Source organism: Poecilia reticulata, chromosome 14, assembly GCF_904066995.2.
Source record: "Poecilia reticulata chromosome 14, P_reticulata-male-v2, whole genome shotgun sequence".
Taxonomy (NCBI): Eukaryota; Metazoa; Chordata; class Actinopteri; order Cyprinodontiformes; family Poeciliidae; genus Poecilia; species Poecilia reticulata.
The window spans coordinates 23571376-23598596 of record NC_088843.1 but is presented as its reverse complement, the minus strand read 5'-3'; the positions used below and the strand labels follow the sequence as shown (position 1 = coordinate 23598596).

The 27221-nt window shown below is 38.6% G+C and overlaps 2 protein-coding genes across 4 annotated transcripts in view; one reads left to right on the top strand and one right to left on the bottom strand.

Annotated features, from left to right (window-relative positions):
* The window catches only part of mcama (melanoma cell adhesion molecule a), a 59468-nt gene extending 54955 nt beyond the window's left edge, over positions 1-4513 (top strand). For 2 of the 3 annotated variants that reach the window (XM_081615440.1, XM_008428553.3), the window contains 3 exons: positions 1049-1178; positions 1837-1966; positions 2767-4513. In XM_081615440.1, the coding sequence (XP_081471566.1) occupies positions 1049-1178; positions 1837-1966; positions 2767-2769 (263 nt within the window). In that variant the 3' untranslated portion in view covers positions 2770-4513. The remainder of the gene's footprint in view (positions 1-1048; positions 1179-1836; positions 1967-2766) is intronic. The other variant, XM_008428554.3, reaches the window with a different exon arrangement.
* A 1247-nt stretch (positions 4514-5760) lies between these two features.
* Positions 5761-27221, bottom strand: part of LOC103476312 (E3 ubiquitin-protein ligase CBL-like) — a 29381-nt gene continuing 7920 nt past the window's right edge. Inside the window, exons 3-15 of the mRNA XM_008428557.2 lie at positions 24769-24915; positions 22338-22494; positions 22127-22248; positions 21913-22050; positions 20140-20227; positions 19861-19992; positions 18816-19025; positions 18644-18745; positions 16889-17163; positions 16180-16347; positions 13835-13938; positions 12552-12737; positions 5761-11378 (exon numbers count right to left, since the gene is read on the bottom strand). Coding sequence (XP_008426779.1) covers positions 11026-11378; positions 12552-12737; positions 13835-13938; positions 16180-16347; positions 16889-17163; positions 18644-18745; positions 18816-19025; positions 19861-19992; positions 20140-20227; positions 21913-22050; positions 22127-22248; positions 22338-22494; positions 24769-24915 — 2182 coding nt within the window. The 3' untranslated portion in view covers positions 5761-11025. The remainder of the gene's footprint in view (positions 11379-12551; positions 12738-13834; positions 13939-16179; positions 16348-16888; positions 17164-18643; positions 18746-18815; positions 19026-19860; positions 19993-20139; positions 20228-21912; positions 22051-22126; positions 22249-22337; positions 22495-24768; positions 24916-27221) is intronic.

Here is a 27221-nt window from a genome sequence, read left to right as displayed (position 1 = left end):
CTTTAAGTTTGGCTGAAAACAGAAGAAAAGTCAACATTTGCATATCTGTTTTGTTTGAAATAGAGATTTTGTAATATTGCAACACTGGGCCTTACAGGGTTAAACATGAGGGGTGTCCAAAGCGTGGCCCGGGGGCCATTTGAGGCCTTCTGAATGACTTGGTGCGGTTCTGGGCCACAACTAAACAATGGCATAAATTCGATTTATCCGCTCATGCGGTGATGGAGATGCATAAATCTGCTTGCTTCGTTAAAATATTGTGTGCTTAGTTTATTTTTGAACAGGCAAATATGAAAAATAAGGTTTTTTAAAACAAAATTCTGTGAGTGCTTTCAGTTCGACATGTTTCACCTTCTTCTTCGTCTCCTCCATCTGCTTCATTGTCTCTGGTGATTCTTGCTCTTCTCTGAAATGTTTCTGTATTTTTCTGCATGTTTTCTGCATTAACTGCATGATGTGAGTCCCTGCCTGATCTATGAGCGGAAACTTTGTAGCAACACACCTGCAGAACCGACTTACTTGTGGTTAATCGGTTAATAATGACCTTTTTCACATAATTTTTGTTCATTCAAAATGTAAAATCATAATTTTAAACTGAAAGTTGAAACATTTAATCTATAAGAGAACATAACTTTTCTTTTTTTTTTTTTACAACACTGTAGATCATGTCTAATAGTTGCTATGGAGATCTAAGGTACTAACTTTCTGCTCTTTGTGGCAGTTTTTCAACATTGAGCTTAGAGGCTGTCAGCAACATGTGGGGGTGGCACTCTTAGCTCCACACAGTCCTTCATGTTCTGTCATCTGTAGGACTTCTAGCTTTTTAAAACCTTGTGCACCAGTGTGAACCTTCACACCAGAAACCAAATGAACAAAAAACAAACCATCACTTAAGACGCATTAGAACAAATTCTTTTTCTGAAAGTTTGAGTGGTAAATATACAGTCTGTTTTTGTTGTAAAAAAAACGAACCCGTTTGTGATTATTTAGACAAATAAATAAAATCTGAACATAAACCTTGACAGCACATGTCTGCTTCTGTGTGCAGTTGAAGGCAGCGGGGTGATCATAGTGGTGATCATACTGTGTTTGCTGCTCCTCGCCTTCCTGGGAAGCGTTGTCTACTTCCTGCATAAGAAGGGAAAGATCCCCTGTGGACGTTCAGGAAAGCAGGAGATGTGAGTACCGTCTCGCCCTCTACTCATTCTGCTGCACAAAATTTCAATCACATCTTTATTTTTCTGCATAGAACCCTCAAAAATTGCATTTGTTGGCAAAAGCCAGAAATTTCCCAGCTTGTGTGTGAACTAAAGTTGAGCAACCATTCCCAGTTCGCATGGAGACGCACAAAATAGATCCCAGTTGTATTTACACACTTATTTAGCTCCTACCTTTACAAAGGTACAGGTAAGAGCTTTAAACCACCCAGCTTTAAAGCAGAGAAACAAAGTGTTAACTCAGTTCGGCTTTTCAGATTTGGTGTTTACCAACCAATTCACTCGAAATTCCACAGCACGTCTACATGGAGATGCTTGTCATAGTCAAGCTAGCATAGCTGACCTACTTCCCTTGCATTCGCTTTTTTTATGAAAAGGTTTTCCTGGCATTGTTTTTTAGTTGTTATAGTTTTGACAAATATTAACAAAGCACTGTTTCCCTTTTTCCTTTTATATATCACACATACATTTAAGATTTAGCCCATTATGTTAACAACTTGGCCGCTAAAACCAATGATTGTCGTCGTTGGTGAGCAGTTTTTTGGGATCTTGTGCGTGTGATGTCATGTTTCAACGTGTCTATAGCACCAGTTCATAATGTCTGTGTTCATCCGGGCAGCACCAAAGAGAAGCCCACCAAAGACGACATCGTTGTGGAGATGAAGAACAACCCAAAGAGCGAGGATGCTGTGCTGCTAAAAGCCGTGAACGGAGAGAAGAAAGGTCCCAATGACCAGGTAACTGTTGTGGTGAGTGAATACACCTGCAGAAAGAGAGGAAAAGCAAAACCGAGAAACCATAGCAACAAACATCTGTAGCAATAAAAACTACATCACTGAAAATTACACGAGAAAATCAGAGTTTAGTAATGTAACGTATGACTTTTTTTATTCTCGTAAATGGACGACTTTTCAACATTAGAGAATATTGGAAGTGTCGCCACTTTATTTTATAGATATAAAACTTTACTAGAAATTGCGTTGGGTTTATTTCAAATGTGAAAGAGACGGAAAAGAAACAGAGGAAGGAGGAGGAAAAGGTTTCAAGGGGAAGGAGATCAGAGTAGAAGAGTGAAAAACGGATAGAGAATACAAGTCAACAGTCTGCTTTTACACCTACAGAAAGAGAGAAAAAACAGAACTGAGAAACCATAGCAACAATCAACATAACATCATCATGACTGAAAATAGCATATTACAAGTTAATACAAGAAAATAGAACTTTTAATATTGTAAATTTTTGCTTTTAATCATGAAAAACTCAATTTTGTTCTTGCTAGTTTATCACTTTTCAACCTGCAAGAATGTCAGAAGTGTTTTATTGTAAATCAAACAATTCCAACATTTCAATAAAAAAAATTCAGTTTTTTTAGTGGAAATGTACTCCTCTGTTGCCACTTTCTTTCTTTCTTTGCTCAATAATCCGTCGTGAAAACGTGCTTCTGAGTGAAAGCTGTTGTTTTAAATGTTTGGGATCTCGTCTGAGTCTTGTGGAGTTGACCTCTCCTGAATGATTTGAGTAAATCTCACTTTCTCTTCCGTCTGTGCAGTAAAACTTCTGAAGGTCGTGTGGAGCCGCAGCGGGTCGCAGTATCCGGACGGAGGTTATTGGCCCGGAGGAGACCCTGAACGTTCCCACTGACCTCCTCCCTGTCTGGACGCTCCCTCCCTGTTCCTCCCTTCATTTTTTGTTCTCAGCAGTATTCAGCAGGTTTTCCCACACACACGCACGCACACACACAGAACACACATTTCCCAGGTGTGTTTGTACAGATTTGTACCTTCTGAATGAGTCTTTGCTTCAGCATTCAGTTCCCTCATTAGTTTTCAGCTGTTTGCTGTTGTTTAGTGTTTGTACGATGGTGAATCATCCTTCTTTTTTTATGAAAGTGTAAATATTATATATATTTTGTTATTTAAGATATTTTGGCTCAGATTTCCATTTCACAGCAGCGTCTGGCTCGTGTGCATGTTTTCTATAGTTTTTACTTTAGTGTCCAGGTGAGATTTGAAGCAGGACTTGATGGAGACCAAACGTTGTAAAAACTCCTCCTACATTCGACCAAAACAGCTTATTTTATTTTCTGCTCTGCAGGACCGCCAGTGATTATTTCACTGGCGGCCATCTTTACCAAACTGCTGTCACGTTCTTGTACTGTTTGTAAATATGCTTAGGTTAGAGACCTGCTAGACCTCCTGAAGCTCAAACAGGTCAAAGTTACACATCTGCTGTGCCTGTTTTTTTATTTTTTACATCAAACACTGAATTTATTTTATTATTTTGAAACTGTTTTTCTCTGTATTGCCACTGATTGGTCAGAGCCTGAAGGTCCCATGTGTTTTTGCATGTTTCATACCACAACAGTTTGGACTGACGATGCTTTTATACAGAGAGATCACTGTGATAAACACAAGAAGGTTCATGGTTTCCTTTATCTGAAGTGTTTGGAAACAAAAGAAAGATTTTTTGTTCTTTTATAAAATCCATCTTAAATGGTTAAATTTTTCATCTTAAATGTCTCTATCATAATTCATTTAATTAGGTTAATTTAAATTTAGAGAAGTTCATCTAATTTTGACAAATTTAAATTCAATCCTAGTTTACACTAACGTCAAAAAGCTGACCCAACCACAAGATATTTTTTTATTATTATTTACCAATTTAAAGTTTGGATTTCAAAAATTTTTTCCCCAAACTTTTTTATTTGATATATTTCATAAAACAAACAAGGAAAGATTTAAGATGTCCACTTTAGAAAACAAGTAAAAAAAACCTTCTTATGTTTAAACCTTCTTCTTCTTAGCTGACGGCTTCATATTTCAGGAAAGCGGTCGTGCCGCTCTGCGAGTCGGATGTAATTATAGTGGATGGAACCACAAACTGAGGTTTAATCTAAAACAGGCAAAGAAAACATGCAAAAAAATACTGCTGGGTTCCTTCTAAAGGCTGGCGTTGTGAATATTTCTCACTGTGTATTTTATTTTGAAAGGGTTCTTTTGCTGCCAAGAGTGCTACACTGCCCTGATGACTTGCAACATTTAAATTCGTAGTGAAGTATTTTCAGTTTTTCATTTTTTTTTATGTCTCGCTGAATGACGAGAAGCGATGCCGTCAGTGTTTGAACAGATTTCTGGTTGGATCCGTGAATCTTTATTTGTTCAGTGGTGAGAAAACAGAGTTTGAAACTGATTATCTTTCCTACATGTCTGTAAATTTAATGCTCAACATGTGATTCTTTTGATGCTTGTTTTTTGTTTTTTTACAAGATGCCAAATAAAAGTTCCACCTAAAGAAAAGGCCTTGACTTGTTTCTGCAGAGCTTTCGAGTGTCTAGTGTGTGTGTGTGTGTGTGTGTCTGTGTAGAAGTGAGCGCTTCCAAACCGCTGTCAGCGCAAACTGGGAAGCACTCCGAACGGTAGCTCAGATTTCCTTCCTGGACAGAAAACACATCTGCAAAGAATTTAAAGCTGCAAAACAAACGTTGAGTTCAGCCGCTCGGCGCAGAGCCTGCAGGCCTCCAGGTGACGACGGCTCAATAACGACCGAGATGAAGCAGCTCAGAGGGTTTAAAGGCATAAAACGGTTCAGATCGAGTTTTGTTTTACATTTTCTGCTCAGATATGTGACCTCCTGGTAGCTTATGGACTTGTGAGGGGAAAGGAAACGTTCGGCTTCTGTTTAATAAACTGAATGTTGGTTCTCCATGTTTGGTTCTGTTTCAGGTGACAGAAGACCGACTTTGTAATTGTCTTTATGTGACTCTGAAGGTTCAGATCTGAGTCGGTCAGGCCTGATCATTAGTGTCTAGCTGTAACAACTGAAGCTGCATGCTGACTCTGGATTGTTCCTCTTTAGGTCCAAAGAGAATATCAGCAGGACAAATATTAGACCACAGCACAAGATGTTTTTAGATCATTTTTGTACCATGTACAATGTAGTTTTTATGGAAGTATGAAGTAGGTTTTCTGTAGATTTTACTTGTCGTGGAATAATGGCATTGAATTTATACAAGTTGTTTTGTAGATCTTGTTTTTGCCTTTCAAGTATGAAACAGTTTATTTCCACTAATTTCAGTTTAGACGGCCAGCACTGTTAGTTCAATAATGAATGTAAGAGCTAGGCAAGAACAAATAATCCAGTTAAAAATCACAGAAGTTTCAAGTTACTCAAATATACTTTCATCCTAGTTACTAACCTTGCTTCCTTATCAACTGAAGCTAAAGTTGACTTTTTATCCTTTTTCTGTATTGAGGGTAGAATTGTGTTCCATTACCATAGAAACATTCTCAAACAAGTTACCAAAATAAAATCATATAACCTCAGAGGTTGTTACAATAAACAGAGGTGACTTTACTCGGTTGGCCTTTACAATTAATATCCCAAAGCAGAAAATAATTTATTTTTTATACTCTTATTGTTATTTTATAACCAAAAATAGAAATAAGTGAACGGACTGGTCCCTGAACGCACCATTTTCCAGGTTTGCAATGAGGCACAAAAGCATACATTAAATATCTGTTGAACAAACCACACGCACCAAAGGTTAAAGAAAAATACAGTTTAATTAAAAATCTTAATGGCTTAGGCATGAAAACATGGCGGCACAATGAATGCAGAGGATATTAAAAAGACAATAAATAAAATCGTATCTATACAGGTAATAAAGCGACGAGTTTTTAGTAGGCAAGTTCCATTTGACGAAGGCCAGTTAACTGGGTAAACCAACACACACAGTCACAGAGAGAAGTCAGCAGACGGGAACCGACACCAAGTCACTGATGGTTCTGCTCTCAGAGTTCAGATGTGGAGTGAAACGACAACATGAGGGGGAGAGGAGAGTCCAGACGGAAATGGAGCGATTCGCCCAGTTCTGTGACTGACAGGAGGCACAATAATTCACCTTCTCCCACTAAAACCAGTTTAAACCTCAGTGTAGAGAAAAGGACACTTCAGCCACCCTCTGCTTACACAATTTTATATCAGGAAGTATTCTTACCAAGGATTTCAGAACATTTAACCTATAAATTTTATTTACTGATGTATTTATCCTGCAGAATTCAGGAAAAAAAAAAAGCTTAATGACAAATCAGTTTTTCTTTAATAAATGAAAACTGAATTTTTCATTCTCTGGTTTTCTTTGTCTGACATCATCACTGATGACGGCTTTGACAAGAAACTGAACAAAATCCATACGGGTGTAAATACTTTTTCACAGCAGATAAAAGAGGCTTATAACAGTAGCTGCGTTTCCATTACAAGTATACGCAAAACACTGTTAATATTCTGCTAATATCAAAAAACAATTTCGCAGTTGCTGTGTTTCCATTAAAGAAAGGCAAAAAGCATCCATCATCCTCCAACAACTTCCTGTTGTCTTCTTTGTCTTTTCTGCCAGCAGTAACATCTGGTTACTGATCATGTGACTCGTGTGATGCGAAAAGTTTTTCCATTTCAAATTTTCACATCACCTTAATTTTGATACGGTGAGAATCCATAAATTCTTGACCGAAAAACATCTGTTTCTTTTTAAATTGGGGTAGCTCCATTTAGTAAATTTAATTTTCGTATTCCAATTAATTACATGGTCGATGGAAACGCAGCTACTGTGATGTAATTTTTCCCATTTAAATACCTTCTTTGTACCGACATTCACTTTTTACTCCATTTATATTGCTTTGCAGTGGGGAAAAAGTACATTTTGACCTTTTAAAATCTCTAAAACAGTTTCAAATCTGACCCACAGATTTGCAAAATGTATATGTAAAATCTGCATTCTTCCCAACGACCAGCAGGGGTCACAAGAAAACATCCTTAGTGAGTTTCTGCTCGACATTAAATCTAATTTTACAAACAATGGCGTGAGTTCAGTAAAACAGACTGGAAACCTGGACTTTTCTCCTTTTCACAAAAAAATTAAATGTGTGACGTTTGTGCTCTGGCGCCACCTAGAAATCTTCAGATCCCAGAGGCTCAATTTATACTAGAGGATTCACACACCTGAGAACAAGTTCAAAGCTTTATAAATCAGTTTTTCTCCACCTTAATAAAGATGCTACTATGGCATTTGAAAAATAATATACAATAGAAGTAAATTTAAGTCTTTTTTCAAGTTATTTTTTCTAAAAATTTTCTGTTGAACAATTTTTAAATTCACAAAAAAAAAAGAATAAATAAACAATAAATTGCTGATAATCTGAGCCACTACCCATGAAGCCTTGCAGATGAAACACATCTGCTCCAAACAGAAGAAAGGATGAAGCCACAACAAAATATAAATATGATCTTAAATGTGTAAAACTGGGGCTTGGGCAAAAATGTCATTGTTCCAGAAACATTTTGGAATGCTCCGTCCTACAATCTAGTAAAAAACAATAAAGCGTAATAAAACATTTGCACATTCATGTGGAATGACTTAAAGTCCGAGCGGATGGTCACAGGTGAGGTCACATTAAAACCAGGGCTGCACAAGGTGCTGCAGATGTAATATCACTGCAGTGTCTCTGCAGAACTGATATCGATGTTAAACTATTTAAATAACCTGCATTCAAGCTTTCAATGCCACTTGGACTTCTGGTGGCTCCAGTCGTTTAATGCAGCATAAAAACAGTTCTACACGGACGTTTTGATGCTACAGCAGCAACTCCTTTAATAAAACCTTGTTGTTCAGATAGAAATGTCATAATCTGAGGATTGTGTTTGCTAAAATCTGAACACAGAGCAGAAAAACAAAACCTATTTTTATTTACCACAGGTCACGTCATTATGATTTTTTCTAATATAAGCCGATGACACTGCAAAAACAAAAAGTATTTTTGCTTTAGTTTGTATTGCAAATATCTTAGTTTTGTGTTATTTCAACTGTGTAACTTCAGCCAGATATAAGGGCTTGTTTTAAGTAAATCATTATTTAATACCGATTAAAAAAGTAACTTGTTCCACTGGCAGATTATTTCACATATAACAAGACATTTTCCAATGTCATAAATGAAATAATCTGCTAGTGGAACTAGAATTTATTTTGTCTACTTTCAAGAATTATTGACTTAAAACAAACTACTATATCTTGCTGAAAAGTTTGTTAGTTTTGTCTTATTTCAAGTGTACCAAGATATTTGCAGTAAAAACTAGACCAAAAATACTTGGTAAGATTTCTTGCTTTTTTGCAGTAAAATTGAATTGGATTCAAAAAGCAGAATCAAATGCAGCTGATAAATGGCCTACAAAGTAGAGACGCACTAATTGGTCCGTCTGAAGTCGAAGTCTGACTATTTCCCCTCGATCTGCTCCGGTCAGTCTTCTGCACGTCCAACACTAAAGATTCTGCTGAAATGCTAGTTGCTAAAGTCTCTCAATGCGCTGAAGTCACAAAGCTGAAAACATCCTTTTCCAATAAGTTTCATTTGCACACGATTAACCGGAACCAAATTGAAAGCCTGAATTTTCAACAAGTCGCATCAGAAGAGAGAGAAAACATGCTAACATTGACCTAGCTTAGTGTTGTGCTGGATGCTAACTTGTAGGAATAACTATAATGATGCCGATTCTTTTTACGTGACAAACTTTAAGGGAACGCATCTCTGATGTCATTAAAAGGTACTCGGAAAAACTTTTAGGACAGAAAAGGATCATTTTCCCTCAAAGGTGAATGTTGGGTGACTGCTGTGTAAGTCGAGTCAGACACAGGTTTACAAATAAATGATAAAGTTGTGGTGATTTTAGGGGAGATTAGTTTAGTTAATCCATGTTGGAGCTGTAGTGCGTTATTTCACTAACCTTCACAGTGTTTCAAGACAGATCCATGGCACTCATTTAACTTTAATAGACTATTGGACTAGATATGGGCCTATCCTTCCTGTTAAATGACTTATTGGGGAATCCTTGACTTCATGGAGCACGACTGTTGGCTTCGTCTCTCCGTTTTCACTCTGTAGAGAGAGTGGGAGCTTCTCTGTGGATATTTGTGGGTCACTCACATGTGGGATTCAGTTTCTTGGGAACTGGGTGATGTGAATGGAAGGTTGTGATCTGTTGCCTGCGAGTGGAAGTGGATGTAGGTTCGTTCATCAGTCAGGAACGCATCCAGGTTTCTAATCTGTCCATAATCTGCTTGGGGATTCAAAGCCCGGTGAGGTAGATCAGTCTGGGACAGGACGTTTAGGTAGGAGCAGACCTGTCCTATTATTCTAGAAAGTGTTTGACATAAAGCAGCTGAGACGGAAATCATTTGAAGCTGACCTGCAGGATGGAAAGGCCAGCTCTGCTTCTTAATTTACTTTAAAAAGGCCTGCAGGGTCTGGACGACAAATCAGGATTCTGCAGGGAGATTTTCACACAGCAGGTCCTGATGCTCAATTCCGAAATTTTTTTAAATTTTCTTTTTTTATTGAAACCTGATTTATTTTTTCTGCGTGGTCGTTCAAGCTACTAATTAAGTGCGACAGCAATAAGTTTTCTGTGTGAACAGCTCATGTCCCAAAGTAAGCCATGTGCACAGACATGAACATATCTTTTTAAATCTGCTTTTGCTTAATTTTCTTTGTATTTATTTTGCTTGTTGAAGCACTTTGTGAGTTTTACCTTGGTTTTACTCGTTTATGTCACACAGCAGTGCTCTGTTTACAGCAGTAATAATGGCCGGTGTCTACCGATCAATTTTAAAGTTCTTCAGAGTCGACCGCATCGTCACGAGAACATGACAAGAGCACAGCTCTGTTTGGATGTGAAGTTGGAACTAAAAGTGGTGGACTGTGATGTGATGCGCTTCACTGACACAGACGGCTTTCATAATTTCATAATTATAATTTTCAGCCATTGTTTACGTCCAGATTTGCAGCATCTGACTTCTTGTGGTGCAGAATTATGATGTAAAAGTTGAATAAGATGACTGTTTCTACTGCTGACGCTTTGAAAAATATCTGATATAATTTAGTCCCACAGATAAGTGGAACAATTATGACTTATCTTGGGGTGAAAAGATCAGAGTTGTGCTGTTTATTCTTCCATGAGAAAGTCGCATATTGGCCAAAAAAAAAGAAAAAAAATTGGGATTTGAGTCATATTTTCCTGCTGTGTGAACATACACATTGAAACAGTGGTGCTCGTCGACTCCTCTACTAGTTGCCTCTTCAAACCACTTGATAATCGGGGATTCACTTTTTCTAGACTTCCTGCCTCCACCGATACGTTGGCAATGAGTCAAACCTGAATGTAGAGACACCGTTGCCCGATTTTCCACAAAATAAACTGGAAAATGTTAGAAAACATAATTAAAATGGAATTAATTTCCGCTATTGTTAGTTCTACACACAGTACAATATGTGAGGAGAGTGCTCAAAGATTAAAGTACTTGTTGACCCAGAAGGTGATGGGAAATGGAGCCACAACTCTGCAGCACGCCACAGACTTCTACTCACTAATTTCTGATTAGTTACAGATTTGCACACCACAGTTTGCAGAGAAGCAGCGAACTGAACAGCGACATGATGAAAGTTTGGCTTCACAAAGCTCCTTTAACACGTTTCAGATCATTTAAGCCGAAAGAGATGAACCAATCAGCTGATGGGGAATCCAGTTCCTTCCATTTCCAGCTGGGGGCGGCGTAGAGTAACTGTTGAGGCTTCAGGATCCGTCACAAAAAAAAATCCTTTTAGAAAAGCAAATAATACCTGACGCAGTCTATTACAATTAACTTTGGATGTTTTTCTTCAGATCTGGTGTTTTCCCGCGGAAAAGTGCTCGGTAAATGCTATCCACAATAATGGCACAAAGCGGAGACAGGGGATTGGGGGGCGGAGCAGGACCTGAGTGACTATGTGGCGATGTGGGCCGTGGAGGGGACGGAGACGAACTCACGCAGGATGTTTTTGGCCGTCTCCAGGTTGTTCTGGGCGATCATCAGCGCTTTCTGGATGTCCTGCATGGAGTAGCCTTGGGATATCAGACATTCGATCTCACCGTTCAGGGCCTGGTTGCCAGCGGTGACGGTGGTGGCAGCAGGTGGTGGAGGAGGAGGAAGAGGAGGAGGAGGCGGCGAGGCGGAGGATGGACCGGGGAGTTCGGGCAGCGGAGCGGAAAGGTCGCGGTTCAAGGGTCGAGGGCGGCGGTCGGAGTTGGCTCTGCGTGGAAGGGGCCGGGGCGGCCGGTCCGACTCGGCAAACGCTCCTGGGAAAACCCAGAAAAATCAGTTCAGGAAACAATGACATGGCAATTTACGGAAGCCAAAAGTGGACGTTTTCCACAGATACTTTTCCTGATGGCGAGTAAATCAGATTGGTTTGTGGGCTAAACCTGATTCCAGCCTTTACATGCCATTATGGTGCGTTATACAAAACGTTTAAAATTATTATCATTAAAACACGGCTTTCTTTAAATGTAATTTTATTAGGTTTGGTTCAATTCTTTTAAACATTATCATTTGATGTCATAAAATCCATCAAATTATATTTGTATTAAAACTAATATATTTGATTATTATAGTTAAATTGCAATACTGTTTATAAATTAAAACTACATTATTGTAATTCATTTTTAAATTAAGTGGTTTTGCTATTATGAGATATTTTACTTGAGTCACTTTAAGCCTTTACTTATCACCGAGAATAATTTTCTATTATTCATTTTTTCTTTTTTTTTTTACAATAAAAACAGGATTATTGAGCGTTTTTATGATGAGTCTACTCTGTGGAGCAGAATCAAATAGCTTGTGTGTCTGGGAGGTTTTTAAGACATATTTGGGAAGATCAAATCTGTTTTTTTAGATCAGTTAATCAGTATTTTTTGGAAACAAAAAATCTAAATACACTGGACAACATGGATGAAAAATTGTTCTCAGAAAACTCAGGCTTTTCTCCTGGTCTTAGATTTCTATAATACAGTTATTGTACAAATAATTAATAAATACCAGGTTCAGGAAAACTGCAAAGCATTAAAGTAACTTTCAAAGAAAACTTTATCCATATGAGAACCTGGTTCTGAATGTTTACTTTCCTTCCAGCAGAGGGCGCTGCTTGTCGAGGTTTACAGCAGACAGTAAACAAAAGAAAAAACACTCTGACTTTATGAATGCGTTTGATGATAACCTGCTGCATTTAAATGTGAAAGGAGGAGCTCAGAGTGACTGAAAGGTAAAAAAAAATAAATAAAGGCCAATGTTGTTAAATCATTACGTTTTATAATAAGGACTAGACTTTACTGAAGAAAAAAATGCTAAAAGCTAAATAAACTAATACCAGAGAGTAGTTTTAAAAATAAATTCCTAATTTCTGGGGTTTTTCTTACTATTCTAAATAACTGTTTTCAGAAACCAGTTCAGAACCAGGGGCTGACTGGACTTACCGGCTTCTACTGAGGCGTCCATGCTGAGCGAGTTGAAGGCTGCGGAGGGACAACTGATTTCAGACAGGATCCGTCGGGTGGGGGCGGGGGGTACCACCGGGCGGGGACGGTCGAACTCGTAGACGTCCTCTACTTCGCTGTCTTCCTTTTTGTCCTGGGAGGCCGCAGCTGGAAGCTGGTCGAGTTCTGGAAGACCAAACAACGCGTTAACAATCAGCTTCAAGTAAAGGCAGCCAGCCACTCTGAAACTATGAGATACACAGCTGCATTATTCTAAACAACCTTAAAAACACAGAGTGGACATACACTGTGCACAGTTATCAGGCAAGTTTTTTTTTTTAAAGAAGATTATTCTATTAATTACCAACTCCAGCGCTCTGTTAATCCTAAATAAACCTCAAACATGAATGTTTAAAGGGTATCTAATATGCAAAATTCTAATTTTGCATGTTTTAATCCTTCAATTTGGTTCTACGGTGCTTCTAAAAACAACCCAAGCTGGTTTTTGGCAGTGAGTTAATCTTTTCTGGGGTCTGGAGAATGAGTTGTTTCAAAACCTTCCCATTAAGTCACATTCGACAGGCATTGCCCCGTTACCTAGCAACCCCGGTGGAGTTCCAATCCGTTTGGTCAGCTGGTTTTACCGCTGTATGCGCTGTACTATGGCTGCTGGAATAGACAAGTGTTTACTTGTTGACTTACCATACAGGCACCACTTGCTGCATTCTTGTTGATTATGCAGGAGGCTCCATTTCTGCTTTTCAAAGATGTACGATTGTACAATTGCACATCTGTTTGCAGTCATTTTCATGTGTGAGTGTAAATGTTGAGTTGGGGGCGTGGCCAGCAGCTAATTTGGATTTAAAGTGACAAAGGCCCTAAAACAACTCATTCTGAGCAGATAGAAAATCTGCTAAAAAATGCCAAAATACTCACTTGCCTAATAATTGTACACAAAGTATAAGTACATATGTTATATTTATGTAATCACTATCACAATGAGGAAAGTGTGATTATTAAAGTCACACTATCAATTTGATAGTCATACTATCAAATTGCTAAAAGCTAAATTTTTAGCTTTTATCAAATTGATAGTATAACTATCAATTTGATAGTCATACTATTATTAGATTATTAAAGTCATACTATCAATTTTGAGTTTTGTTATAAAGTGTTCTATTGACGCTGCTGTGCAGATCAGTTATTCTTAACGCACGCCAGCAAAGATGGCTTCCCATAAATATTTATCAAAGCGCTTGTGAAAGTGAACTGAAGCAGGTTACCCAGATCAGAGGCCTGCGTTGTGTCAGAGGAGCCGGCCTGACTCTGGATGTTGAACATGGATTCGTACACTTGAGGGTCATCAGAGTCGTCGTCGCCCCCCTCACTGTAAGGAAAAACAGATGTAAGAAAAAAAAACATAAAAACACAGCTTGAGGCAGTTTACCAGGGGATTTAAGTAGAATTATTTCAAATTTATTATTTTTTTAAACATAACACAATTTTTTTAAATCAGTCCTGTAATAAAGAGTTTAATTTACCCACTTTGCTTTAAATATTTAGTTTCTCTTAATGGATCCACCATTCTCGGAAGCAGCCAACTTGACATTAAACTCTGGGTAAAATTCACCCATTTATTTTTTTTAGCAAAACCCAGTTTAATTCTTATTTTTATATGCTTATTTGTGGTAATTATACCTCGACTCTATAGGTGGATTTTCAGACCGTTGATGTTTTACATGGGAAATAAAATACCATCTGCTGAAACCTGGTGGTGAAACTGAAATAGCATTAACATCAGTTATGTTACAAAGTACATTAGTAAAATTTACAACACCTCAGCCTTTTCCTGACACACTTCTGTAATCACTTACAAGAACAGGGTGTGTGATCAATTAAATTGTGTACATAAATGGACAATAGTTTGATTTTACTCATAAATCACATCTAATTGTATTTTTCCACCTCATTTAGGAGCATCTCCAACCAACCATCTTCTCTTCCTGCGATAAGACACGATTTTTAATCACACAGAGATGTAAACATGCACGGCTTCCTTATCTTTATTTTTCATATTTAAATGTGGCGTGTCAAGGAAGGAGTCTGGTATTCCCTTGTGTGTGCTTAATTCCACGTTTCATTCAAATTTATTTGCACATGTGTAGCTTTCTTAAAATGATCTCATGCAAAAACAAATTAAAAAAAGCACAAACACAAAAAGTGCAAAACAATTGAGCAAGAAGTGCAGCTTTGTGAATCCAACTCTTGTTAAAGGAGAAATGTCTGTTCTTCTCATGATCAACAGAAACATTCTGCACTCCTTCATCCTTTCATCAAAGGGACAGGCTGTTCTCCAGCTGCATTCATCTTCAAAACCTCTGCATCTTCTTCATCTTCTTTAAATTATTTAAGAAGGGGGTTCACTGGGTTCAGGAGGGTTAAAACGTAGCCGGAGCAGTGGAGCCCCCTGCTGCTCACAATGTGTAGTACATGTCAACTTTTTAATGCATTTAGAAACCAATGAACTCAACCGGTGAGTCGGTTTATTCATCTTGTACGTTGATTAATAATGTAGACATATGATAAATGTTAAATGACAAAGAAAGTAAAATTAAAGGATACAAGTATAAGAGACACTGGTTTTATTTTTCTTTCCTAACCAAAAGAGGAAGACAAAGTTTCTCTAATAATATGTGGTCTCTATTATGACTCTCAATGCGTTGACAGAAGCATCTGCAACCCAGATTAGCTGGCTGAAGTTCATCAGAGAAGCAACAACAGGACCAGTTGTGTTAAAAATTGCAGTTTCTCTCACTGACCTCATATTTCCTCACACTGAAGAGCAGCTGAGATCTAAGTTTGTTCGACATGGACAATAAACATCTCACGCCGACACACGCCACCTGGTGGTGGCAAATCAGGAGTTGCATTAGCGAACGTCTGCCATAAGTCTCCTCTGATTTCTACTTAATCACTTTTTTAATAAAAAGTCGAGAGTAATTTGAAAAGTCACTAAATATAGTAAAGTTGCCGCAGCCCCACTCAATCCTCTCCTGCTCATCATCACACGTGGCCACACCCCTCAATGTATCTTGGCCCCGCCCACTTTGTTGGAATACTTTTATTTTTGCCGGGAGCAGGGTTTTGTTTTCACAGGAGGGTTAGTTACACTTCAAATAAATGCATCTTTTATTGCTGCAATGTAATTGTACAGAGAACATCTTAGAAAAATCCCGCCTTTCCTTTGAATGTGTAAATATAGTTTACTGTTCTTCTTTAGTTTGCTTTAGTTTTAAATGCATTTTCTTTGTATATAAAGCCATCATTTGTTTCTTATTTTATTGTACTATGTTCAACAAAGTCAAACTCTACTTAACCTCGTCATCACTCTTCAAGAGGCATAACAATCTATAACCTGTGGCTGAAGCAGGATTTTCTCCTCCAATTTAACTCAAATAAAAAGAATGTCTAAAATTCTCAGAATAACCTGGAGAGACTTTTTACACATCTTGTACCAGAAGAGCCAACAGATCTGTCACTCTCTATGCCTTCTAGTTGCAAAGGGATCTGCTTGGTGATGTTGGCCCTGAAATGTAACCTGGTTTGACTAACCAGCCCTCTTGTTTACCTGACGTCGTTGTGGTTGTTTGTCTGGGCAGGAGGCGGGGGCACCAAGGACCCCGCGATGACCCACGGGGCGCCAGAGACCGGCAGGGAGGTGGGACTCATGTACTCGTTCTCCTCACTGTCTGATGATGGCTTTTCTCCAGCTGAGGCCGCCGACGAAGTCAGAGACCTGCACAAATGGGAACCAAGGATTATCAATGCATTCAGCATTCTCACTGCTGTGCCTCATAAGTGCTTAAAAATAAAAACAGCAGATAAAACAGGAAACATCACCTCACCAGTTTGACAGCGTTTCATATATTTAAAACAACTCATCAATAATCATCTTTTGATATGAAACAATTATATTATGATAAATTTTTTCAGGCATAAGTTTTACGGTTTTCTTTAAAAACCTCCCTTCCTCCACTGGGCTCCATATAAAATATATAAAATTTAGCAGACTGGAATTCTCACAACTGTTTCGCAAGGAACAGCAATTTTCTAGTTTTTAATGAGACTTACAAATACATATTTTAAACTACGGTGATGAAACTGCAGTAGAGCTGAACTGCTGTTAAATAATTTCCGTTTCGTACTTTCTACAGTTTTCCAAGGATGTTTTATTAAAGTCCAGCTCTAAATATGACCTCGAGGGGGAGCCAAAGTGCAGGAAAAAAAACTCGTTCAAATCCTGGTTTTGTGTTTAAGTCACGAGCAGAGCTGCATACCTGGCGGACAGGCAGTAGATGGCATTGGTGGCTGCCTGGGGCCTGGTGCCCTCCCCGTTGGTGCTGCTGCTCTGGGGGAGGGAGGCCTTGGTGGCAGGCCGAGGAACCATGTAGTTGGCCGCCCAGGCGGGCTGGTCAGGGGTGGAAGGCAGCGGTCTCCTCTGCAGCCTGGGGTCCTGGACGGGGACCGAGGGTCGCTCTGGGGGGGGCGGAGGGGGAAGCTCCCTCACAGCAGGGGGGGGAGGTAGAGGCTTGTCTCTGTGAGTGACCGCAACCTGGCATGTAAACACAAGACGGTGCTGGAGTTATAAACACGCAGGAGACGTGGAGATGCAGGAATGTAAACTGGTTCAGTCCGTTTACAAATACAACAATATAAACAACATTTCTGTTATTTCACACCAAATAAGTTAATATTTAAAACACACAAACGCCAGACAATCACTATACTCATGGTTCTGATACTTGCAAGAGCATCATATTAAAGAAAGGAATTACTAAAACTTTCATTTATGTCAGTAACTTAATTCAAAAAGTTAAATAGTTTTATTGCAGAGGGATATATTTCAAATTTTATACTGCAAGATAACTCACATCCTTATGAACAGCAAACAAAAACCCAAAATTATGCTAGCCTGAAAGTTTTGTTTTGCAAACTCAAATATGAGGCTTTTTTAGAATATTCTGAATGAAATCTAAAACCCTTCTCACGACAGAAATGTACAAAAGAAAATTGCATATTTTATATTGTATTAGAGCCAAGAGTTTTTGCACAAAATGCATGCAACATCATATGAATCGCCAACAGACATGAGAGCCAGAGGCCAAGATGAACGTTGTGCAATAAATTTACATTTTCTGATGAAACAACCGGCTCAAGTCACAGAACAGAATAAACACGTCTACATGCGACTCAAACACTTGTTTGAAAATATTTAGATGTTTGTGATTACTTTTTTTAATTACTACGATTAACTTATTTAAGATCAACTTGCATTTCTTTTATGAATTTAAGACATTTTCAGGCCTTGATTGTAGATAAATGAACATTTTTTAAGGACGTGCAGACACCCTATGGATACGAGTAAAAAGTGATTTTCTGTAATGAAATGCTGCTGTCCAGCAGAGTTACTCACCTAAAACACTGTTGCTAAATGTCTCTGTTCACAGACAGATGTATACAAAAAGACTAAAAGAAAGTTGAGAGGAAGGAAAGATGAGCTGGAGCGGTTTCAATCCTTTGAAGACACTTCCGAACCAAATATTAGCATCTGCAACATCTCACTGGTGTTCTCTTTTGTATATAAAAAAGGGTTGTTTTTTTTCTCCATTTAGTAGATAAACTCTGTGATTAGTTATTGAATTGATTTAGGACATTTTCCCAGTAAATACAGTAAGGACGCTTCACTTCTTCACTCTTTGATCAAAGATGTGCAACAGTTTTTTTCTCAGAATCTTTAAAGGGAAAAATAAAAAGAACTCTCCTTTCGTGTTGAGAATTTTGCATGTTTTTGGGGGAGATTTATTTGGGATATGTAGTCAAATCCTGTGGATAAGTTTCATGAAAAACAACAGTCCCTCTTGTGTTTCTTACTTCCTGATAGAGCTGCAGCCACAGGGCAGCAGCACAAAGGCCAGCTTCATCAAACATTTCCTCATTTTACTTTGTGCTGTGTTTACACAGCTCTGACTGAGCTGTCAGTAGAAACCATCCGCAGGCCAGCCAGTCGACCCGGGGTCTGCATGGAAACGCACCTTGGCTGTGGCGCCCTGACTCAGCACGGACCTCTGCTGCAGCAGGTCCAGCCGTGGAGGCACCGGAGGCAGCTGAGACACTGGAGACGCCGGACGTTCCACCTTTAAAGACACAGAGACAGTTTTAGAGATCCACCATGACAGCAGAGAGAACCAGAGCTCCAGGCTGTACCTTACTACTGCAGGCCAGCCTGCTCATGACCAGATGGTCCTCCAGGCGGTCATCCTCTTCCTCATCGTTTGCTGCTGCTTCGGCTCGGCTGGAGCCCTGGAAGCCGGCGAAGGAAGCCCCGCTGGCCTTGGGGTGGAAGGGGTCCACCACGATGGGCTCCGTGCCTTTGATCTCACAGCGGCAGAATGGGCAGCCTTGACCCTCTGACTCCTGCAAAGGTTCACAATTAAACCCAAACACACAATAAAGCTGCTAATGCTCTAAATAAGATGGATTACTTTGATTCTTCACAAAAAAAAATCTAGAGGATAATGAAAAAATATCTCCCTTTGTTAATGATATCGTTGGATCCAGGTTTAACACACCTGGATCCAACAATGGCTCGTTAGAAGGCCTAAGAAGAACATTGACTTGCTGAGGACGTTGTTACCATCACCAGGGAGAGAACTAAAACATGCAGGATGCCGGCCCTCGAGGACCGACTTTGGGCACCCCTGATGTAAACAGTTCAATGTGTAAAAAAACTGTCCTTTCTGCTTAACCTATCAATGCAGTGTAAGGCTGATCTATTTATTTTTGGATTAATTGATTAATAACTGGTTAGCAAGAGGTGCTAAAGTTTAGAGAATTGACCAGACAAGAGGTGCTTAAGTTTAGAGAATTGACCAGATGAAGGTAAGCCCCACCTGGTCCTGTGTGTGAACTGTAATTTGTCAAAATAGAAAATGTTTTTCAGATTTATTTTTTATTTTTTCAAAAACAGAAAATATTTAGTTACCTTCTTCAACATTTACCGTTATAAAATGTAGGGAAAACCATTTATTTGACCATTGTGCGGATTCTGTTTGCAGGAAACAGAACCCGCTACCTCAATCTAATAAAACGTGAAATGATCTTTACTGCTTTAAGGTAGTCAACTGGAAGGAAAAACAACCCAAATCCGACACAGCTGGACATTGATTCCTACCAGGAAGCAAACTAACAATCAGATTATCAGCGCATACCGATGTGACCAAAGTTTATACAGTGGAGTCGACGTCCTCACCTGCCAGGCGGTCAGACAGGAAGTGCACATCAGGTGTCTGCAGGGCTCAATCTTCACATCTTTGTCATTTTCGGCACAAATCTTGCAGAGCTGGAAGGTGGAGCCCATCTCACAGTACAGCTCGTACTGCTCCTGCAGGGACAACGACCAGAAAATCACCAGTAAAACTTCCTGTTCAACACTCACAAGGCTTCTGTTTGATGACCATAAAGCTGCCAGCTGCATCTCCGCAGGATAATGAATGCCTGAATGTACTTCGTAGTGAGAAACAAACCAAACCTGAGTAACTTTGATGTGGTCCTGAGGAGAAGGCTCACACAGCCCCGTGAGGTCTGGGTTCTGCGCACGGCCGTCTGGGAAAAGATAGCTAGAAAACCACAACCGCAAGCGTCAACACCAACAGGATCACACAGGTGCAATTCTAATTCCACATCCACCGAATTTCACTCAGAAACATTTTCCTTACTTCTGTTAAAAATGAAACTCCATAGTGCCATTTTAGAGCACAGTCAAGTTACTATGTTACCTTCAGTTTCAGAAATTTGACTTTGTAATTTAACACCTTGAAATCGGACCTCTGCCTCTAAAAATGCCCTTCAGAAAGTCACACAATTTTCTCTCCACTTCACATAAAACTGAAACAAAACACATTAAAGCTGGTGGTATGGACTTAAATAGTTAGATGAATGAAAACTTTAGCAAGTTTTAAGAATTCAGACAGTCGTTCGGGTCATTAAAGTCGGAGCAGACGCACATCCTCTTATTGTGGCGTCTGAGGGGGAAGTGGTACGCCATGCTGATGCATTGAGAAAGACGAACGAAACCAAAAATGACAGGATCGAGAGAGTTTAGAGACGTTACCACTACACAAAGACAGAGCTGCATCACAGGGAAATATTAACTTCATTACGCAAGACACTTCAAAGTAAAAAAAAAAAAAACGTACTAAGAGGGGAGGCTTCTCATGCATCGTTGTGCTTACGTATCTTGTTCTTTCTGGCTACTAACTGATGGACTGAGGGTTGCAACAGTCAGTAATGACTCAGAGTGAAGCCACAACCAATAGAAAAAATATAAATTATTAATCTGTTGTAAAAGATTTATTTGAGAATAATTGAACACCTTTTGAATGCTGACATTCAAAACCTTTTGAATGTCAGCGTTAGGATGTGTTTTTATTGTGAACCAAGACTCTGCTCAACCCTTAAAAAAAAGCTGAATGTGTTGCTGTTAAGAGGATTTTCAGAAATCTTTCCTGGAAAAATGAGAAAAGAAGAACTGAGTCTCAACAACCTACCAATTAAGTATGTTGCAATTAATCAATTAATGGCAAAATACATTAAAATGAGATAGACAATTTCTATTCTGATGAGAATAATTTTTTTTCGAAGAATGAGCTGTTTTAGTGTGTGTTGTCACTTTAAAACCAAATAGCTGCTGCTGGCCATATCCTGTGGTGGACAATTACTATAAGTTAACATCTGCTGATCATGTTATATGAAATGCTTGTGAACTCTCACCAAAAGAACGATTTGGGTTACATGTACAAGGTTGGAAGTTGTTTCCCACAGCTGCATGAGAACCAGACTGTCTCACCCAATTGTTTTGAATTCCTTATCCTTGGTATAAAACTCATGTGTTGTCTCTGCCTGGCAGAGCTTTCCATCCAGAATTGCTTCATGATTGATTGTCCTACAAGCTCTCTGAGTTGTGCACAATTCATAAATAAACCTGATTGAGTGATTTTACCTGAACAGTGCTTGGTAATAATTTTTTCCACAACAGCCCCAAACTCAACGTTTATACTCTCATGTGAAAATGGCTGCAAACAGATGCTGAAATATGTGCTTGCTGATTTGTTACATTCAGAAGGTTTTTGAAATGGCCCATTTTCCAGACACCAAGAAAAACATACATTTATTGCCAGCAAAACAACGGAGTGTTATTTTGTTCTTATGTTTATGGTAATACAAAAATGTGCAAAAAGTACATTTTACACTTTAAAAATAAATATCTTTGGAGGATTTGACATAATGTTAAAATGTGACTCACAATCCCTCTCTGTATCCATCAATGAGGGCTTGGAAAAGCGGTTTATTGTGGGGAATGGTCTGCAGGATGTTTCCGTCGGCTGTCACGTAGCCGATCGCCCACTGTCCCAGCCGAGTGCAGCTCAGCCGGAAAATGTAGCTGAGAGAAAAGACAAATATCTCAACCCAGAAGCTTCAGCCGACACCCAACAGCCCTCAGGTCACATGAGTCTCACCTGCCAGGTTTGTGGATGAATCTCTGCAGCCGAGCCTTGACTTCGTCGTACGTCAGGAAGGCCATGTAGCCGGGATGTGTGACTGCTAGGCTGTTCCAGTTTCTCAGAAGAGACGACCACGGCTACAAAAATGCATCAAAATAAAAACATATCAATAACTGAAGGTTACTTTCGACTAATTTACAGCTCAGACATGCTCAGAAAGCCCCACCTGAAAGAGTCGGGTGAAGATGTCGAACTCAAAAACAGAGATGTAGTCGTTGCAGGTGAGGTCGATGGTGGACTTCAGTGCCATGGCTTCCAAACCAGAACTTATGGGGTGAAACTCATGGAGAGCCTGGCGGAACATCCTCCAGGGTACGATGGTTCTGAAACAGAAATACATAAACAGAGGGGAAATAAACAGAGATATAAAGTTAAGGCTTTCTGAATCAGAATTGTGTTAACTCGCTATGAATCTGACTTCGGTTTCAAGTGTTCATAGCATACAGACATTAAATATAAATGTAGAGTACTTCTATTTCTATACATGAACACAATTTCAAACTTTCTCTAGATCCTACTATACCCCTGTTCATCTCCAGAGAATGTTCCCCAACCGTTCCAATCTGTGCTGCAAATATTTGATGCATTGAGGTACGTTTTTCTATCTATTCTGGTCATGTGATTTATTACAGACCTTTTGGAGGGACGTCCATTCTGTGACCGAAAAGGTTTTGGGTGTTTGCTTTTCCTTGTCCGACTGTGTTTTATCTTCTAAATGTATCCCCTAACCATTTGGATACACATTCAAAATCTTTGTTTACAGCTCTGTATATTTTCTTGCCAAGAAGTGTATATTGTTACAATGGACTTCACCATATGTCCCCACAGTAAATATGTGGCACACACAGATATCTGTCATCCTTCCTTTGGAAAAGCTGACCCATGATCTTAATCACAAATCAGATACATTTTTGACACTTTGGGTCCCTCTTGAGTTTTTTCTGCTTGGTCTCTATTATTTTAGTATTTTACAGCTCTATTTATTCTTGCCTGTTTTTTGTTGTTTTTTCCTCTTCTCTCTTAATAGACTGGAGGAGGAGACTGACACCTTGTTTCTCTTTTGTTCTTTGTGCTGTAACTAATCTAAAATTAATAAAAATAATAATAATAAATAAATATATATATATATATATATATATATATATATATATATATATATATATATATATATATGTAGAAACCTTAGAGGAAATAAATAAAGATAAAACAAGCTGTACAGTCATATTTTACATAGAGGAAAAAAATAGAAAAGGCAGGTTGTGACATGTTCATAAGAAACTGTCTCTTTGGCAGTTGATGTTGGCAAACAGGTTGTGTCCAGGATGTGTGGGGTCCTGTTGTTAGCTGCCCTTTTTCTAACCCTTGACCCTAAAGTACAGTATGAGTTAATGACGAAGGGATAAAAGGAAATGACAGATGAACAGATTGAAGGATGAAAGATAGAATAGATAGAAAGCTAATAAAAGTAAGAAGGATCAAAGGAAGGATGGAAAGATCGATGAAGGAAGGATCAAAGGAGGGAAGAAAGGGTCAAAGCACAGACCAAAGGATGGATCAAAGAAGGGTTCAAAGGAAAGAAGGAAGGATCAAAGGAGATATCGAAGGAAGGAAGTATCAAAGGAGGGATCAAAAGAAGGAAGAATCAAAGGAAGGAAAGAAGGAAGGAAGGACCAAAGGACGGATCAAGGGAAAGAAGGAGGGATCAAAGGAGGGAGGGAGGGAGGGAAGGAAGAAAGAAAGAAAGAAAGAAAGAAAGAAAGAAAGAAAGAAAGAAAGAAACAAAGAAACAAAGAAACAAAGAAAGAAAGAAAGAAAGAAAGAAAGAAAGAAAGAAAGAAAGAAAGAAAGAAAGAAAGAAAGAAAGAAAGAAAGAACCAAAGAAAGGAAGGCAGGATGAAAGAACCAAAGAAAGGAAGGCAGGATGAAAGGAAGGAAGGACCAAAGGACGAATAGAGGGAAAGAAGGAGGGATCAGAGGAAAAAAGGAATGATCAAAGGAAAGAGTGAAGGATGAGAAGTAGGGATCAAGGAAAGGAAGAATCAAAGGAGTGATTAAAGGAAGGATGGAAGGATCAAAAGAGGAACAAAGGAAGGACCAACTGACAGATCAAAGGAAAGAAGGAAGGATTAAATGGAAGGATCAAAGTCAGAAACAAATGAAGGAAGGAAGTAAAGATCAAAGGAAAGAGGGAAGGATCAAAGGATGAATAAAGTTCGGCTCAAAAGAAGAAAGGAAATAAAAATCAAAGGAAGGAGCAAAGGAAGGTTCAACGAAAAGATCAAAAGAAGGAAGAATCAAAGGCAGGAAGGAAGGATGAAAGGAAGAAAGGAAGGATGGATCAAAGGACTGATTGAATGCAGGAAGGAAGGATGAAAAGGAAGTATCAAAGGAAGGAAGGATCAAAGGACGGATCCAGGAAGGATGGAGGGATCAAAGAAAGGATCAACCTAAACTTATGGAAGTCCATTTTTTTTTCACCCTTATCCATATGTGGAAAAACATCCTCAGAGTCCAGCAGACTGTCAGAACCCGACTCCAACAGAGCTAAAACAACAATAATGACTCCTCCCTGTTCTCTATTAAAAACAGAAACTCACTTGTCTCCAAATGACCTTCTCCAAAATTCAGCAGCATCAGCTTTGGTAATCCGGAAGTTGTCCCCCTGAAACAGACCGTTGGGAAAGATGGCCTTCAGCTCAGCCAGCATGTGACTGAAGATCAGAGACAGCTTGGTCAGGTTCCTCCTGAGGGAGTAGCAACAGCAAAAGAGACGGGTTAGCTGAAGCTAGCTGCAGCTGAGCCACAAACCTCCCACCAGAGTACATCCACCATGACTGTCTGGAGGAAACACTCTGAGAACGATTAAATTAGAAAGATTCAGCAACAGAAAATAGCTTTTAGCGAATAAATGTTTCTAAATTAGGACAACTTTTATTAAAGTCCTAATTTAGGACGACTTGTCACTCAATTATTTCACTGAGTGACAAGTGGACTTGAGGAATAAATAAAAGTTCTTCTGTGGTTCAGTTAACAGGACTGACGCATTTACAGAGAACCGAGGAGGAAATGCTCGATAAAATCTGTGTCAGAGGAAGGATGAACTTTTGCTGCTAATGCTTTTCTGAGAAATACAGGAAGTTGGTGTGATTGTGACACTTCAGTTGGTCTGTTATCTGACTTTTAAGCAGCTGTACATCACAGTGTTTTTTTCGAGGTTGAACAACTTTACGTTAATGAACAAAAACTTTACTGCAGAGCTGATTTAGCAGGAGGAGATTTGAGAGGTTACTGTTAGAAAGATCGGTTCAAGTCAAAAACAACTTTCTGAGAGATAACTGAATTATATTTTAAGCATTGGTTAATTGATAATGAAAACCCAAAATTTAGTTTCAGAAAATTACAATATTGCGTCAGAGCTATTTTAAAGAAGGATTTCTAATGCAGAATGGTATCTTACTGAACATTATGTTCATGTACTCAACAGTATCTGGTTAAGGCGTGGAATTGAGCAGACCAGCCCGCGGTTCTGATGTCTCTCATCTGCCTTTTGACAACTATGATATTCTCTATGTGGGTCAGGTTAGGTCAGTCTATTGGCCAGTCAGTCACAGAGTTACCATAGCGACTAAAGCAGGAAGTAGCTGGATTTCCACCCACTATATAATTGTGCAACTTCTAATTATAAGAATAAATTTGTTCAAAGGCCAATTTGTGTAAGTATACACTTCGCAAAATTGCACTACAAACACTTTTTTTTAATTACACGAGCAAAGTTGAATAGTAACTTGTTACATTTACTCAGTAACCCCATGGGAGACAAATAAATGATCTTATCATAGTAGCTACATTTGATTTCCATTTGAATGGTTTATCATTTTCTATTTTTTCCAAAAATTGGATGATAAAAATCTTCAGCCTCATGCTTTGATCTCAACTTTTCCTTTTTTTAAAGGACAACTTTGTTTGCAGAGACTTCATAATTCATTTTATTTGTTATTTTCTACAGATTTTTTATATTCAAAATGTCTTCCAGTTCCAGTGTTAAATGTTAATTAGAATTTAAAGCTCATTGATCTTTGAGAGTGTATTCTTCGACTATAATGCCATTACCACTATATTACTTCAAAATGTTCTCAAAACAACAATATAATTGTTTATTTCAATAACTTCTGTGGCAATTTATCATCCAGCAAAATTTGTTATGACGGGTAATTTTCACTATGCTGAATTTTTTACTTTTTTTGGAGTAATTTTATTATGAAGTATCGCTACTCTTGAGTAAAATTTTTGGATACTCACTTTGAGTAACCACTGAATGGTGAACAGGCATGTTTTAACAAAAAAATAAATAAATCACCAAGAAGTTTTGTTAAAGCTTTATAAGTTTTATATTGAAAGAAACTGATTTGGATTTTTTTTTCCCCTTTTGCTTATTTTTCTTATTTATATGAATTATTTTTATTTTGGTTGGTTCTTAAAATGGCAAAATTTCTACATAACTTAATATTTTGGTCCATCTCAAGACTGTAATTTTTAAATATCAAATTTGTGTTTACCTCTGTTGCTACCATGTTTTTTAATTACTTATTGTGTGAACAAACATGGATAACCATGTGCGATTTTAATCGCATTTCTTATTTTATGGAAACACTGCAACTGTAAAATTGTGTTTTTTTTCATCTTAGGGAGAATATAGACAAAGTTTTGCATACATTTGTAGTGGAAAGCGACTGGTACCTTTGGCAGTGCGAGTCGGTACCAAGTCCAGAAGTAAAATGAAACCAGCATCTAAAGCTTGTCAACAGGAGGAAGCAGGAAGTTCTCTAAACTCTCCCATTAGACTATTGTGTTGACTGTAAACTCCAGAAAACTCAGTTTACCAAAACCAGCAGATGACATGGCAACCCAGATCATCTGGACTTTAAGCACAGTAGATTCTGCATCTCTCCACTTTGCCTTCAGTCTCTGAGAAATCCTAAATTTGCATTTCCTTTGCCAATTTCTACCCCGGGTAAGATTCCTCTGACTCGTCTCTGCTCCAGGACTGGCT